The sequence below is a fragment of the Pelmatolapia mariae genome, linkage group LG3_W (genome assembly GCF_036321145.2).
Source record: "Pelmatolapia mariae isolate MD_Pm_ZW linkage group LG3_W, Pm_UMD_F_2, whole genome shotgun sequence".
Lineage (NCBI taxonomy): Eukaryota > Metazoa > Chordata > Actinopteri > Cichliformes > Cichlidae > Pelmatolapia > Pelmatolapia mariae.
The window spans coordinates 88,812,490-88,829,349 of record NC_086229.1 but is presented as its reverse complement, the minus strand read 5'-3'; the positions used below and the strand labels follow the sequence as shown (position 1 = coordinate 88,829,349).

At 37.1% G+C, this 16,860-nt stretch overlaps 3 protein-coding genes across 3 annotated transcripts; 1 reads left to right on the top strand and 2 right to left on the bottom strand.

The window, feature by feature from the left end:
- Positions 1-1,779: 1,779 nt before the first annotated feature.
- LOC134624080 (uncharacterized) lies at positions 1,780-3,629 on the bottom strand. Its single transcript, XM_065470263.1, has 6 exons — positions 3,584-3,629; positions 3,114-3,458; positions 2,945-2,993; positions 2,718-2,827; positions 2,321-2,373; positions 1,780-1,902 (listed from the first exon to the last, which is right to left on the bottom strand). The coding sequence occupies exons 1-6, from the start codon at positions 3,627-3,629 to the stop codon at positions 1,780-1,782; spliced, it is 726 nt and encodes a 241-aa protein (XP_065326335.1).
- Positions 3,630-7,804: 4,175 nt separating this feature from the next.
- Positions 7,805-10,005, bottom strand: LOC134619932 (uncharacterized). Its single transcript, XM_063465710.1, has 7 exons — positions 9,909-10,005; positions 9,731-9,815; positions 9,257-9,595; positions 9,105-9,146; positions 8,865-8,975; positions 8,727-8,755; positions 7,805-8,056 (listed from the first exon to the last, which is right to left on the bottom strand). Exons 2-7 carry the CDS (start codon positions 9,774-9,776, stop codon positions 7,934-7,936), a joined length of 690 nt encoding a protein of 229 aa, XP_063321780.1. The 5' UTR covers positions 9,777-9,815; positions 9,909-10,005; the 3' UTR covers positions 7,805-7,933.
- A 1,826-nt stretch (positions 10,006-11,831) lies between these two features.
- Positions 11,832-14,120, top strand: LOC134624079 (uncharacterized). The gene is made up of 3 exons (XM_065470262.1): positions 11,832-11,878; positions 11,967-12,332; positions 13,678-14,120. Exons 1-3 carry the CDS (start codon positions 11,848-11,850, stop codon positions 14,118-14,120), a joined length of 840 nt encoding a protein of 279 aa, XP_065326334.1. The 5' UTR covers positions 11,832-11,847.
- Positions 14,121-16,860: the final 2,740 nt, after the last annotated feature.

Genomic DNA, 16,860 nt, shown 5'->3' with positions numbered 1-16,860 from the left:
AGAAGGTGCAAATTGTGGGCTGGCATCACATTAGACAGCCAGTTAAGGCTTTGTCAGGAGAGGAAAGAGGAGTAATGCTGACTCTGGCATGCTGGATTTTAATAACAAAGAAGGAACGTAAAAAGAGAGAAAGATTGAAAAAACAAAAGAAACAGTTCTTTCAGAAATAAAAAGTTTGGACCAGTTGAATGGCTTACTATACACAGTATAGTATACTACCAGTCAAAAGTTTGGACACGCCTTCTCATTTAATGTTTTTTCTTTATTTTTACCTCTTTTCTACATTGTAGATACAACCTGAAGACATCAAATGAAACAGGAAATTTGGAATTATGTAGCAAAGAAACAATTGATAAATATCTCATGAATAAATAAATATGCTTTATTTTAGATTCCTGAAAGTAGCCACCTTTTGCTTTGTCGATAACATTGCAAACCCTTGGCCTTCTCTCAGTGAGCTTCATGATGTAGTCACCTGAAATAGTTTTCTCTTTTTCTGTGGTGCACAAGTCAGGTTGGTACACAGCTGACAGCACTATTTGACAACTGTTAGAATTCATATTATAGCAAGAACCAATCAGCTGAGTAAAAGAAAAACAACAGTCCATTTAAGACTTAAAGGTCATTTGGTCCAGAAAATTGCCAATTGTCAATGTGTGCAGTTGCAAAAACCATCAACTACTCCTAAAAACTGTCCTCAACTAGACCTCAGCTATGTCCAACAGTCGCTGTTTATTGAATCTGATTTGTGGGTTCAACCAGACCCACACTATGACAGAGGTCCAATAATGTCTAGTAGTGTCAGATGGATCAGATACATTGGGATATAAGGACAAAACTGAAAGAGCAGTTCAACATTGGATGTGCAGTAGAGGCTGACAATCATACACCTGGTAAGCAGAAATGCTATTACACCACCAGCAGGAAAACCAACAACAGAACAAAAACAACAAAAAAGTCAAACCCGGGTCTTTTACCCCAACAGAGCAAACAGGCAGAGAGGTTTTCATTACTCTGTCAATTATTGTGTAAAAATGTAGCTAAAAGTCTAAAAGACTGCAAATTCCTACTGTAAAAATTTATTTGACTGCATGTAAAAAAAGAAACTGTACAGTGTTCTTCCTCTTTTTAATAAAAATACAAGTAGAGCACAGGAAATATGTGGCACTCTGCCCTAAACATTTAGGATAAAGTATGGCAGTGAGAGAGAGACAGTGAAGAGTTACAGGATCTCTGCTTTGAGCCACTAAAACTCCTAGTAGCAGCTGTTCCCGCCACATCAGGCAGCTTTTTCAGGATTAAATTCTCTGCAACTGGAAATTCATTGTAATATCCAGTAAATTACATGCGACAAATGTTACTGAATTAAATTCTGATGTTCTCAAAATGTCTAAACATAACAACCGGTTTAAATTAGAACTATGTCACCTTTACACTTCCTGAAGGGCTTGGAAACCTTGTGATTTTAACCTCAGTTGGGCTCAGACCACACAGTGCTGTCTCTTCCTGTTAAAATGTATTTCTATTCTCCCACAACAGAGCATTAGACTCTCCCCAAAAGAAAGTTTCACAATCGGTGTAAGACCATTGACTTCTCCTTCATCAACATACGTTAAGTGTAGTGATTTACCTCTCCAACAAAAGGTGGACAAATAAAAAAGACAATGACACAAAAGTAAAGATACAAACACAACTTGAATGCAAATTTTATTTGTTTTATTTTTTGCCATATCCTCCACAAAACAAAACCTTATCTGCAGGTTATCACAAAGCACGAGTCTATCTGGTGGCAGCGTACACAACATGTGGCTCCGGCTCTCTCTGTGTCACAGGCCTCCGGCTTCTTTGGACTTTTTTCTGGAAGTTCAGAGCTGCGTAGTTCAGATCGTCTGAGCTCACATTCTGAAAACCAGAAATGTACACAGCTGAGTTTGCTACATATATATCATGCATTTGCTGATATGTAGGTTAAACCAAAAATGATTTTACATAAAATGTGATTTTTAGAGTTTAATACTAAAACACCATACTGGAAGAACATCTGTGCTGTTCAGTGTTAAACACAATTCAGTTAGATTATACAGTAAAAAAAGAGTTTAGCTTCAGTAACATAGGTCAGAAATTGGAACTAATGTGGCTATCTAACTAGGTAAAGATGTCTTTTAAAAAAAACATTTTCAGAGAAGAAAACAAAAATCTTCAGAAGAAGGAAACTACTGAGCAGGGATAGCTCAGTAGATAGAGTGGTTGCCCCATAATTGGGAGGTTGGGGGTTCAAATCCACTGAACGGCTACCCTGCAATACCCTTGAGCAAGGTACCGTCCCTACACACTGCTCCCCGGGCGCCTGCTTGGTGGCTGCCCACTGCTTCACTGAGTGAATGGGTCAAATGCAGAGAAAAACAAGCAATTTCCCCACGGGGATCAATAAAGTATACATTATTAATTCTACAGTTACCAGGGCCTTAACAAACTCTTAGACACTTCTCTTTCCAACATTAATATATCATGACATATTGGTTTGGCATTCTAAGGAAAAAGAAAACAACAGTAAAAACAAAAAAATAAATAAACATTTACCTTGTTGCTTTTTGGTTCTTGTTCTGCCACTAAATACCAAATACAAAAGTGTCATTAGTTCATTATTGCCAGCGTACAAGAGGAGGTACAAGATTTACCTGCCAAAAGGAGGTGAAACAAATTAAAGTCATATGTACCTTTTTGAAGTTTCCAGATTTTTAAAACCAGAATAATGATCACTATAGTGAGTAAACCAGCCAGACTACCCAGGATGATGCTTATCAGGTCTGTGATTCTCTCAGACTCTTCTGCAAAAAACAAATCAAAACAAAAACCCATCAATCCACTTTAGTCGGGTTGATTGAAACATAATATTGATAATAACTATGAGCACAATGAAAAGCAAAATTTTAGAAGCCATAAAATAATTTTACTTTCAGTCTTAAAATCCTCTTCTTCATTGGTTTCACCGCCTGTAAAGAAAAATGCCTATTATAATATTTTGTGATTTCCTTTTTGTCTGTGAGCTGATTTTGGATTACGTATGAACATAAAACTAACCTGGAAGACAAAAGTCCTCCCTACAAGCTTACCTTGAATTCTTAACTCGACTGCATTGGAAATGACCGTATGCTTATTCACGTAAAATCCACAGAAATACAGCCCAACATCAGATAAATCCACTTGTGTGATTTTAAGAAACACAGAGGTGTTGTTGGAACTCATATTGAATTTTCCATTTCGAAATCCATCACAGAATGAAGCTTTGCCCTGAGATCCATACATAGCAGCAATACAGCTGGGCTTAGTCCTGTTGATAATTTTAAGCCAGTCTGTCTGTGTTGGATGACTCGAAATGTTGGAGCACTTCAACGTGACTTCTTCACCAAGTTGGACCTCCACAGTCTGAAACTCAGAACCTGAAGCAGAGATCCAGCCTGTAATGAAAGAACATAATGTTTATGTCTGAGCCTACAGTGTTACAGGTCAACAACATCAATTACATCTGTTTACCGGCTTTACTCATTCCATTATTTGAGAGTACTGAGGTGCCAGTACTTACTGAGGCTGGAGAGAAATAAAGCTGTGCTCAAGACGAAGCTCCTCATCATGCGTTTAATCCTGTAACTGCATGGATAGTTTGTATCACACAGCTCTTATATGGGGGTTAAGAGGGGCGGGGAGTCTTTTGTTTGTGTGTGTGTGTGTGTGTGTGTTGGTTTTATATTTTGTGTTTCATCTTGCCAGTGCCGCCCTATACAATGCAATAGCTTTGCATGTTTTAGCTTAAGCAAATATCCAGTAACATAAAAGTTCCACTTTATCATTTTACATTATGTCTGCTTGAGTTAAGATTTTCAGAAAGTTTTACAAATACTTAAAAATCCAGTCAGCAGCTTCTGCAGTTAGAAGTATTTATGCGTTTCTAGTCCTTAAAGGTCTAAAAGAAAGCAAGAAGAGGCTGCATTAGTTTTATGCTTGGTGCATTTATTAAGGATCCCATTTATCATGTATTATAACGTATTATAATCCAAACTTCAGCTCTAAATTGTCTTAGAGTTTTATCGTCAGTAGTGGTCTTTGATCTAGTGACACAGGACATTTTCACATTTCTCTTCTACATGCCGCTCCTTTCATCTGATTAATGACAAATGAGCTTATGTAATGGTGAGGAGCCATTGCCTATCAGTCCAAAACTTACACTGGACACTACAAAATGTACATAAGTATTCAAAATAGAAAATATGAAATGTACACAAGTATTCCTCAATACTCAATACTTGAAGCGCTTTTGGCAAGCTCAAGCTGCATCAGATTGGACGGGGAGGATTGTGCACAGCTATTTTCACATCTCTCCAAAGACATTCGGTGGAGTTCAAGTCTGGGCTCTGGCTGGGCTACTCAAAGACATTCAGAGAGTGGTCCAGAAGCCACTGCTTTCTTGTCTTGGATTTCTGCTTAAGTTTTTTGGCCTGTTGGAAGATGAGCCTTTGCTCCAGTCCGAGGACCACAGCGCTCTGGAGCAAGTTAATATCAATGATGAATTTGTACATTGCTGCATTTATCTTTCCCTCGACCTTGACAAGTCTCCCAGTTCCCACAACATAATTTTGCCACCACCATGCTTCATTGCAGGGATAGTATTGCTCAGCTGTGCCTGGTTTCCTCCTGATATAACGCTTAGCATTCAGGCCAAAGAGTTCAGTCCTTGTTTCATCAGACCAGAGAATTTTGTTTCTCAGGCTATGGGAGTCCTTCAGGTGTCTGTTGGCAAACATTTGGCAGGCTGTCACGTGCTTTTTCCTGAGGAGTGGCTTCCATCTGGTCACTATCATACAGGCCTAATTGCTGGAGTGCTACAGAAATAGTTTTTCTTCTGGAAAGTTCTCTCTTTACAGAGAAATCCCAGAGTGACCATCAGGTTCTTGGTCACCTCCCTGAGTAATAACCTTTTCTTCTCTCATGTTGGCAATATCTGATAGAATCGGTGGAAACAGGATGGAGCCAAGCATCCTTGTAGCATTATTCTCAGAAAGACTTTTGCTGTCAAAGGTCCTTCAACAAAGTATGGAGCAAAGGCTATAAATTCTTATGTATACGTAATCCTTGACCCAATATTGGTCATGTGAAGCATCATATAAGCCAAGATGAGAAAAAAGGCAATTACCATCACTCATGGTCAAGGGTGAAACGTCTGTGAGACCTTGCCCCACCTCATCATGTCACCTGTTAAAGTTACTGGAGGCAAGATATGAAGAAGAGATTGAATTTGAAGGGATCATAAGAGTGCATTGTAAGTGGCTGACAGCTGGTGTTGTAAGCCACCACCTCTGTTCAGTGATGGGCAGTCTTGAAAATATTGCTTTGCATTTTGTACAGATATGACCTTTTTACTCTATTACCATGACTTTTGTGGTTCCAGTAGGTCCTTAACCTGCTGTTTGAGCTCTTAGTTATAAGAATACCAGTCCTTTATTCTATGTCGTTTTTTGTTCACATTGTGGTGGCGCGAAGGAGGATAACCAGTGAAGGTGACTAAGGCATGTTGACAACGCCACCTGGGGACGGAGTTACACCCCACGAGAGATTTCTATAGCCAATGTGGATGTTATACTAGCTACCAAAGCCCACAGGCTTGTATTAGCAAGCAGAGGTGAGGCAGATCAATTTTACAAATCAAAATTCATTAGGAAAAACTACTAAAAGCATAGAACTGTAAAATCAGAGAAATTCTTAAGGTAGCAAGGCTGAGAATGCAAGACTGTTAATTAAAACACTTTATTAACAAACAATGATTAAAACGACAAGGCTCGCTGCCACAGTGCTACCCTAGTAAAATAGAAGCTCGATAGAATAACTAAACAAAATGGTGGAGACCGGCTACTTGAGGAGGCAACCTACAGAGAGTGGGTGCCCAAGGGTGCCACCAATTACTCACCCGTGTTCCACTGCAAACCTCACTGTCACTCACACTGCAATCTAAATGGTGAAATCTACCTATTCCCGGTGTGTACACTCTCATGCATCAGGGGGGTATTCCACTTCACGTGGCTAGCCCCACAGCAAGCGGCCGTACCTCCACTAAAGCAACAAAACAACAAAACATATAAAACATTAAACAAGTCAGTAAAAGAGATAAACGAAACAAATACACCCTAAGATACAGTTCTTTATAAAAGCATGATTAAAATATATCAAACAATTCAGAGTAAAAGACAATGAAACCAGGAGTCAGTCAAGGCCAATCCATAAAAGTTTATAAAATGACAACAAGACTACAAAAGACAGCAGCAGTGGCACAATCCACTCTCTATTAAATACTCTATATTAAAATGAGCAGCTTTCCTGAAGAAATCAAACCGCTCTGCAGTGCTTAGCCATCTTACGCTCTCGGCCACCTTGGATGTGAAAAGAATGCCAAGTGCTCCGTGTGGTAGTGAAGTGCAACTGTTTCTTATAATTATCAGCTGGGAAGGTGTGGATGTTAGCGCTGCATTCGCGGACATCATGGCAAATGGACTGGTTCTTATATAGCGCTTTTCTACTCTACTTCAGAACACGTCTGAAGACGAAAGGGGACAGAGCCTTTCAGGCTGTGGCACCAAGGCTGTGGAACAGTCTACCTCTACAACTACGTTTGGTTGACTCTGTGGAATCCTTGAAAAAACAGTTAAAAACTTTACTGTTTAAACAAGCTTTCTGTTGACCAATGCCTTTTATATTTTTATATTTTTTAATTTACATTTAAATTCTATATTGTGTATATTGTGCATTTTGCTATTTATTGTTCTGTTTATTTTAATCTCTGTGTGAAGCGCTTTGTGACTACATGTCTATGAAAAGCGCTTAATAAATAAACTTTACTTACTTTCTGAGCACTCAAAACACTTTATACAACTAATTCATTCACCAAATCACACCCATTTACACAAGCACTTTTTTTTCCTGAACTCTTCGGTGCTAAGTATTTACCGCTCATACACATTCCGATGAACGCATCGGAGAGCAACTTGGGGTTAGTATCTTGCAGACAGGAGCAGCCTGGGATCGAACCACCAACCTTCTGGTTAGTAGCTGACCTGCTCTGCCACCTGAGCTACAGCCACCTCATGTAAAAGCCTACCCAAAATCTACTTCACTACGACAAGCTAAACAATTTCAGTGAATACCTGATAATATTCGGCTCTTGACCAGACTATGGACAAAGGTCTTCGCTTTGCATAATTTCGAAGCATAGATACTTTACATGTTTACCTTCACAGAAGTAATGTGACAATGAGTGAAGTGATTTAACATTGTCAGATGAGACTGGCATATCCTTTAAAGGGAACTGTGTGTTTGTGGTTTCGGGTGAATATGTTATTTTTGGCTCACATAGTATTCGCACATAGTCACTTCTGGGCACTGGAATATTCTGTGATTATTTTATAGTATTTAAGATGTATAAATATAGCCACTGGTTTTAATAGATCACATTTATGTTGCTTTTATACTTTTTTAATGCATTTTTTACTATCGAAGCCTCATGATTGTCACCTCAGTTGCGCCCAGACCACACGTTGCTGTTTCTTCCTGTCAGACGTCAGACTGACATATGTATGTCACTCCACCCACAGCAGACCATTAGATTCTCCCACGAGGAAGTCAACAGACATCACTCTCATTTCTGACTCACTCACTATAATCACTTAAAGCTTTTTTGTAATTGTATTTTTTTATCTCAAAAAATCACCTGAAAATAACAAAAAAGCAGAGGGATGCAAACATGGACTGGATGCACATTTATTTAGTTACTTTGTAAGACATTTATGTGAACCACAACACATACAAACAAAAAGAAAAAAATCATCAGAAAATTAACAGGAATAAGGAATATTCTGTTCAGAGCTGGAGCTCCAGGCGCTTCCTCAGTCTATCTTGTAGCAGCATACACAACATGAGGCTCCAGCTCTCTCTGCGCCACAGGCCTGCAGCTTCTTTTGGCTTTTTTCTGGAAATTCAGTGCTGCGTAGTTCAGGTTGTCTGAAGTCATGTTCTGAAAATCAGGATATTTAGTTAAACACTACATGAGACAATCAAGGTGGATTTGTGGGTTATGTGAGTTTCAGAGTGAGATTTTTAGAGGTAAATATAAATATAAATGAGAAACCACATATACAGTACAAATTATTGTCTTTCTTTTTTTTTGAAGCATTCTACAGTTTGCAATTATAATTCAAAAACTATCACACACAGCAGACACTCAGGTTTTGATAGAAAAAGTAAAAAAAAAAGTCCTTTTGGAAAAATAAGCGTGTTTAAAAAGCTTCCCAGACAGGAAATATGTCATAAGGACCAACTCTTCACAGTGAACGCTTCAGCTAGCATTTTACCCACATTACATTTTAGAGTTATAATTTGAGTTTTGCAAACTATAGGTTTTGCCTGTTTAAAAAAAAACAAACAAAAAAAAATAACTTTTTATTTAGTCTAGATGAACTGTTACTAAATAATTTTCCTGTTGGAGTTATTAAGTTTTTCTATGTTTCTGATATTACTTAAAGTTAAAGAAAATAAAAGATTACAATTGCTTGCTTGAGTTTACTCTATGATGCAACAGGTCGAGGCTATTCACAGAGTAATTATGCATTTCAATGAAGCTTTTGAATCACAGAAAACAGTTGTCAGTTGAAAAAAAAGAAGAAAAACTCAAAAAGTGAGTTTACCTTGTTATTTTCTTTTTGCTCTCCAGCAGCTAAATGGAAATACCGAAAATTATTGCTTGTTATTAACAACCAAATACATTGTTTTGGACAGGTTAATCAGTTTAGAAGATGAGTGAAATAATTTGTAAGTAACCTCACCTTTTTGCGATTTCCAGATTTTTAGAACCAGAATAACAACGACTAAAGTGAGCAGACCTGTCAGACCTCCAAGGGCGATGATTATGAGGTTTGTCGTTCCACTGGGCTCTTCTACAAAAATAATTAGATAAAAACATAATTTTCAAATCATCCTGATTGCTTTAGATGTACTATTAATGATAGTGAAGTAACTAAATGGAAACTGAAAAACGTCTTTTGAAACAAAAAAATCAATCTTACGATCAGTCTTATTAAAATCCTCTTGTTCAATGGTTTCACTGCCTGTAAAGAATCATCGTTATCATAACATTTTGTGATTGCATGACATGTTTTCATGTTAAACATGATGAAGAAACGAAACAAAAATATCTAAATCATGAACAAAAGCTTACCTTCAATTCTTAACTCAACTGCATTGGAAATGACTGTGTGCCCATTGATGTAAAATCCACAGAAATACAGCCCGGCATCAGATAAATCCACTCGCTTGATTTGAAGGAAGACAAAAGAGACGTTGGAACTCATATTAAAATTTCTGTTTCTAAATCCATGACAGAATGACGCTTCGCTGTCAGATCCATACATAGAAGAAACACAGCTGGGCTTAGTTTTATTGACCACTCTGAACCAGTCTGTCTGCGTTGGATAGGCAGAAATGTTGGAACATTGCAGTGTGACCTCGTCCCCGTGCTGGACCTCCACAGTCTGAAACTCAGAAGCTGAGATCCAGCCTGAAACAAAAAACAGATACAACATAACACTTATTTATGTACCGGACAGAGAGAATTACATTAGTTTAACATTAAATGAGATTTTTCTTCACATGTAGAGAATAATGATATATGATAATGATATACTGTACTTACTGCGGCTGCAGAAAACCACTGCTGTTATTAAAGTGAACCTCCTCATTCTGCGTGTAACCGTCTTACAGTCAGGAAACTTTATGTTCTGTAGGGGGGTTTCATTTCATTAGAAAGGGGTGTGGTATTGAATACATCATGCCAGAAGATTTGAATCTACACAGCCTATTTTCATCAGTACCGTTCAAAATGTCAGGCAGCAATTCATTCACACTCGTGCAGGTTTATAGAAGAGTTATCGACGCCTTGTGTGCAAGTAACAGCACACCAGAAAGTGAGACAATAAACATGAATCTGGTGCTGTGCTTTATTGGCAAGAGAAGTTGTTTTGAAGATATGTAAGACTCTTATTTAGGTACTCCCCCCACGCGCTAAGAAACCAGCTGATTCCACTTATGTCCAACTGCAAATAGTTGCTTCTGCTTCTTATTGCAGCCCATGAGCGTCTCATTTGTCCTCATAAAGATTCAGGTTATCCATTCTTTGCTACACAAGTAGATGATAATACTTCCTCTTTCTGTTTACTACTGATCATTATCAAACTTACCAAAGCTGCATAGTGTCAATAGTACTCAGTCAGCTATGTAGCCTTTTGGGATACCAGTGCCCAGTATGGAGGGGGTCAAAGGTGTACAGCCACAAACGCTCTGAGGCACTAATGTTTATTCAATATTTGTTAGTAAGAACGCTTTTTAATAGTTCATTCTGTTCTATCTCGTGTTTCATGAACTCAAAGTCTTCCAACATGTTCTTTTTTTCAGCTCTTTTTTAATGTAGTTATCACAACCTCTGTTTCCTTGTCATGTCTAAGTTATATCACTTAACTAAACAGTGGATGTATAAAAAACACTGAACCCTTTAGCTGATGTGTGTGTTTGAATGGGAGACTGACCAGGAATTGCATGTTAATGGGGCCAGTAAGTTACGTTACACGCTTTCATGAAAAAATGACAAATTTATTATCAGTTATATTAAAAACAAATTATTATGCTCACTTCTAGCTCTGGTATTTTATTCTTTAATACCAAATAATCTGTATTTATCTGATAGGCCCTTGGTTCATCCACCGTCTGAAATGAGTCTGCAAATTTTCTTGGGAGTGGCTGCCTTTTCTAATCAGAAAACTGACCTGAATGTGGGGCTTCTGTTCTTTTAGGGAGATCAGTTCTTGCTCACAGGTAGAAAACACTGGAGTGGAAGGAGCATTTTTACATTCAATAATCTCATTTTATGAAACTTATGTTTGAAATATGTTTGATATGAGCATTCATATCAAACATATAATGCTATATACATGGAAGAAAATGGGAAAAGGGTTTATAGGCCTAGTTGAATATATGCAAATTTAGGTCTGTTAGAAAATCAGACCGTTTATATCACAAATAGCTCTGTTTGTGGATGCAGCTTCTAATACTCTATAAGACCTCCAAGAGTCTTCTTTGTCAGCTGATCCTTTGAGATCATAGTCTGCCTCTATGAGTCAATCTCAGCAACACGACCACCTGACTCACCACACATTTCAGCTTGTTAGCTCTAGGAGGCACTCCAGATCTCTGTATACTTAAGAAGAGCTGAATTCCACTGCAGTAAATATTTAGCCAGTTTTACTGATGTTTTGAACAGTTTGAACAACTTTTCACTAGGACATCATTCTTTTTGGTCTGAAAAGAACTTTGAATTTGCTCTCTGTGTCAAGTTCAATTAAACTGCATATAACTACATATAACTGACAAACAATATTAAATGTTTAGTATACAAATGACTTCACGAGGACTTAAATATAAATTTGTTTCTCAAATATAGGTGTTTTGTCTCATATACATAGTTACAGTCAGGTATTACAAAAAAGACTTCCACATATTTATTTTATTTTATTTTTTATTTTTTTAAATAGATAATATAACTGCATGACTATTTAAAAAGTGGAGAAATGTAGAATATTCTGTATTTGACATGTGTGGCATTGCTGTAAAACGGATTTATTTTTCTATGACACTGAGACGGAAGTTTAAAACAACACACGGGGTGACCCTTTTAAGAACCAATCAAGAGTAACCCAGTTTTTATGCTGTTGGCTGCTCTTTTCCTCCAAATCTTCAGTTGACAAGACCTCTTAAAAGATGCATCTCTGTATCATCCTCTGTGGGATATGTAAGTGTCTGGGTAGAAGATTCATGTATAGGGTTATATTTTCATACCTGATTATGCTTTTTTAACAATGTGTATTTTTCTGACACAGTTCATCTGTCAGCTGTGATCCAGTCAGCTACAGTCAAGCAGGACACTGGAGTGAGATTTGCTGCTATTGGGGACAACGTGACTTTGCAGTGCTTTTATGAAAGCCAAGTGGCGATGCACTTCTCCTGGTACCGACAATTCTTAGGAAGCCAACCTAAGCTCCTCTCTACAATTTACAAATATGATAAGCCATCTGAAATCCTCCACACATTGGAGAAGAACCCTCGTTTCTCTGTGGAAAGGAAGGAAGGGACCAATCATCTGCAAATCTCTGGTGTCCGCCTCTCAGATTCAGCTACATACTACTGCGGGAGCTCACACTCTAACATGGTGGAATTTGGAGAAGGGATCTTTCTGAGTGTCCGAGGTATTTTGCTTCTATTTTTCATGAACACCTTTTATTCCATGTTCCTTTAGCGTTCCCATGCTTAGAGTCTAGGGCCGATGTGCCAGGTCCGCCCAGTCACTCCCTCCAGCTCTTCCAAGGGGACACTGGGGCCTTCACAAACCAGACAAAAGATTTACTCTTTCCATTGAGTCTTTGGTCTGCCTTATCTGAATGACCTCAACTGGCTGCATTTTTTATTTTCTTTTTTGAAAATCCTTGCCATCCAAAAAGATTCATGTTTTATTGTCTAAATATTATAACTGGTAAATGGACTGGTTCTTATATGGAGCTTTTCTACTGTAACTGAGCACTCAAATCGCTTTAAATCACCAGTCCCCAACCTTTTTTGCGCACGGACCGGTTTGTGTCCGACAATGTTTTCACAGACTGGCCTTTAAGGTGTTGCAGATAAATACAACAAAATAAAACCAGTACCGGTACAAAAAAAAAGAATATTTATTCATAACACACGGGAAAAGAACCAGGAAAACCAAGTTAATGATAAAAACCAAAAAAAACCTGAAAACCATAAATTTCACACACGAGCCTCAACTCTCAACCCCGGGGGTTGGGGACTGCTGCTTCAAACAACTTGCCTCATTCAGAAATTCACAAATGCGCAATTTTTGCTGTAAGCGCATTCTATCTAACATTTGCTCCATCAGAAAGCAACTGTAATATAAACCAGATTAGATGTTGGTTAATATTGAATAATGATTAATAATGATTATTATAAAGAGTTTTTATTTTCAGGTATATAAACATGGGATATTTCATCTTATTTATCACCTTATATGAATGTGAGTGTGAATGGCTGACAATCATTCTGCATTTACCCTAAAAAACAGTCGTTCAAATATTTACTTCTCCTTTGTTTATTCTTCACCTACCTTTCTGTTTACTTACTGCTTAATTTTCAAATCTAGTCACTGATGTGGATTTTTATATTTCTACTTACCTCCTTTGTTTTTTGTCCTCTCCGCTTATTATTTTTTTATTTGGGTTCACCTTTGCCTTATCACCCTTTTCTATTCAGTCTAGCCTAATGTGCATTTGGTTTATTTTTTATCTTTTCATCTAGCCAGTTAGCGAGTATATTTTTTACCTGCCGTTATTTGTGCTTTTTTTTGTTTGTTTGTTTGTTTTATTTTGCAGTGTCCTTTTCTTTGAAACCCTGCTAATTTTTTTTTTTTTTTGGGGGGGGGGGGGGGGGGGGGGGGGGTAGATTGGGAAGATCATCAACAGTATGATCATTATTACATGCATATACATTCAAGACCTACAAAAAATGCCACAGACAACTACTTTCTCTTCTTTTCAGGAGCTAATCACCAGACAATTGACCAAGAACCAGCATCTAAGACCATCCAGGTTGGCGACTCAGTGATGTTCAACTGTACAGTACACACTGGAACCTGTGACGAACAACATAGTGTCTACTGGTTTAGACGCGGATCCCACCCAGGAATTGTTCACACACATATAAATACAAGTAAACCAGTCTCTGTGAAGTCTCCTTCACAGAGCTGTGTGTACCATTTGCATAAAATGAACCTTAGCTCCTTTGATACTGGAACCTATTACTGTGCGGTGTCCTCCTGTGGGGAGATACTGTTTGGTAATGGAAGCAAGCTTATCATCAGAAATGATGTTAAAGACCGAGATGCTGAGGTAAAAATTTTGGTGTGGCTCTCTATCATTAGAGCCGGGATTCTCTTGTTCTTTCTACCCTCGTGTATTTGTGTATTTGTCAGAAAACGCTGTTAATTCAGCAAACTTGTGTTATGCAAAATTTAAACACAAGTTTATTTGTTCAAGAAGAAAATAGATTAAGAGATGAACGGGTGTCAGCATGTTCATGTACTCATCCAGTCACAATATTTGTTTTAATACTTTTTTAAAAGATAATATTTCTTTTGTTGCTGTTTTTTATGTAATCCTGAATTTGAAAGAGTAGCAAAATCAAATTTCACATTTTAATATTTTTACCATTCAGTGGTATTTAATTCTTGTAATACGATGCCATAAAAATAAACAAACAAACAAAATAAAACAAAAGACTATAATTTAAAAGAAATTACATGTTTACAGAGATTAATTCTGAATAAGATGCAAGAAAATCTAAATTATCCACATTTTGTGTAAAATAACATGAAAAAAGTGAAACAGAGTTCCCATAAACATGTTTCTTCCTCTCAGAACAAACTAATAAAGCTGTTGTAAATTTTTAATTTTAGAATATAAGTTTATTACTGTAAAGCCTTTTTAAAAATTGGATGCAATTAGTAACACCCACCCAGACATAGGGCATTTTAAAATCTGTATTATAGATTTCATACATTCTTTGTCATAAAGATTGATTACATTTTCACATTGTGTTAGAGTTTGCTCATGTTTCATTTATATTCATTTTTTACATGACTGTATAAGTGCTCTACAGTGTGTAGTTAGTTTGTTGACCATCCCTGTGTATACACATATAGTTGTAACTGGAGTGATAATATGTTTGTTGTTTAATAATTGTTAAAAATAAAGAAGTATCAAGAAACTTGAAATTTCTTGTTTGACTTGTTTCTTTTAGTAAATGAATTTAACCTCCTTCATTCCTAATTCACAAACCATAAGCACGCACACACACACACAGCAAAATAATGCAAAGAGCTAAATTTTTAAGACTGAGAATCCTTTGCAAACAGTAATAGTTAATTAGTAATCAGTAAGTTTCTAAGCAAATACATAGCTTACTTGTCTTTACTCATTGTCTAAGAAGGGGAGATGTCATTGTATTGCATATCATGCTTAAAACCACCGATATGTAAGAATAGAGTGAATGTGGAGTTTGAAACAGGCACATAACGTTTGACTAGGACTATGATAAGATCACTATAGTACTACCATTATTTTTTATATGTAGCGCACAAAAAATTGATGACGACATAACATATAGAAATGAGACTGATACCTAAATTCATTATACATCGTAAATGCATAAACAAAGTGCAGTAGCACCTTATATTTTCAGATGCAAGCATAATGTAAAATATAATCTTGCTGATACTTCTGTAAGAAGCTTTCCAAGTCACAGTGGTACAAATCCAACCTTTTTTTTTCCTGGTTTATTTCGATTCAGGTCTTTCAGTCTCTTTGGCAGACCATGACATCAGAATAAACCACTGTGTCCTGACTGTTTTTCACTGGAGATCTGCAGGTGGAAATTCTGGGAGCAGAAGACACTGAAGCATAGATGACTCCAGATCTACTCTGAAAAAACATGAAATTTATATAGATACGTCACACATGTTCTGACTGCTTGGACAAAGAGAAACAACAGCTCACATTTTATTTTATGAGCTATGAGGTAAAGCGCCATTGGTTCTCATGTAGTTATAGTTCAAATAAAATGTCAACACTTTTATGCTTGAAATCCCCTGTCTGTAATAGCATAGCAGTAAGTCGATTTATTCCCAAATAGCTAACATATTGCACTATAAAGCCAGTATTTACGTTGTTTTTGATTATGTAAAAGGACTGAAAACTATGGCCACAAATCTGGCACAATGCTCACAACATTTTTCAAATTCTTAACTCTGAGGTTGCATTTCCCAAAATAGCTTATGCATGCAAACAGGAGCAAACAGGAATTTCTTTACAGCAGTAACACTAAATAAAGTCAGCAGTGTAATGCATATGCATGTATAGATAGGTGGCAGTGTATGTAGAAAGCAAAATCAAGAAAGCCAAAGAGCATGCTGTAGGTGTGTTTGAGAGTCATAGAGACAAGCAGCAGGAAGGAGGGAGCTGAACACACCAAGCCCACACCAAACCAGCGAAGCTCGTGCAGCCAGTGAATCTTCAGTTAGCTCCTGCATGACAAAATATAGCACAAAAGAAAAGAAAAGAGAGACACCTAGTGCCAGAATGATCTTGAGATAATAACGTGCAAAGAGGTGTACCTCTCTCACAACCTTTAATTCATGTTTCAAAATGCCAATTTTCTTTGTATGAGAATAAACCATTGCAATGATTATAATACACTGTCTACTAGGGAATAATCTTCCACCTAACAAAGCAGGAAATATAAGCTCTGTCTTCCTGACAAGAAATTTAAAGCTTTATGCTCTGAAAATCTCAATCTCAAGAGATTAACTTGATTGACAGAGTCTGTAAAGACATTTAACAGACACACAAAAGTCCACTATTCTGAGAAAGTTTCTAAAAACTGATGACTCCAGTTTCCATGATGTCAAGGAATCATGTTTGTTACTGCTGATGATTTATTCATCATCACTGAATTAAAGATTTTGAGTGATTTCAGGGATTTTGGAGACTAACTATAGTTTTTAGTTAAGCGTTTTGGTAAATGCACTTGGACCTCTTATTTAAAGGCTAAATCTAACACATTTATACTGAGTATAGTATATTTTGGATCTAATCATTGGTATATGCAGTTTGCATTTAGGTTGTAAGGTATCTAACTAATGTGGAAAGAATAATACGAGCTTTTTAA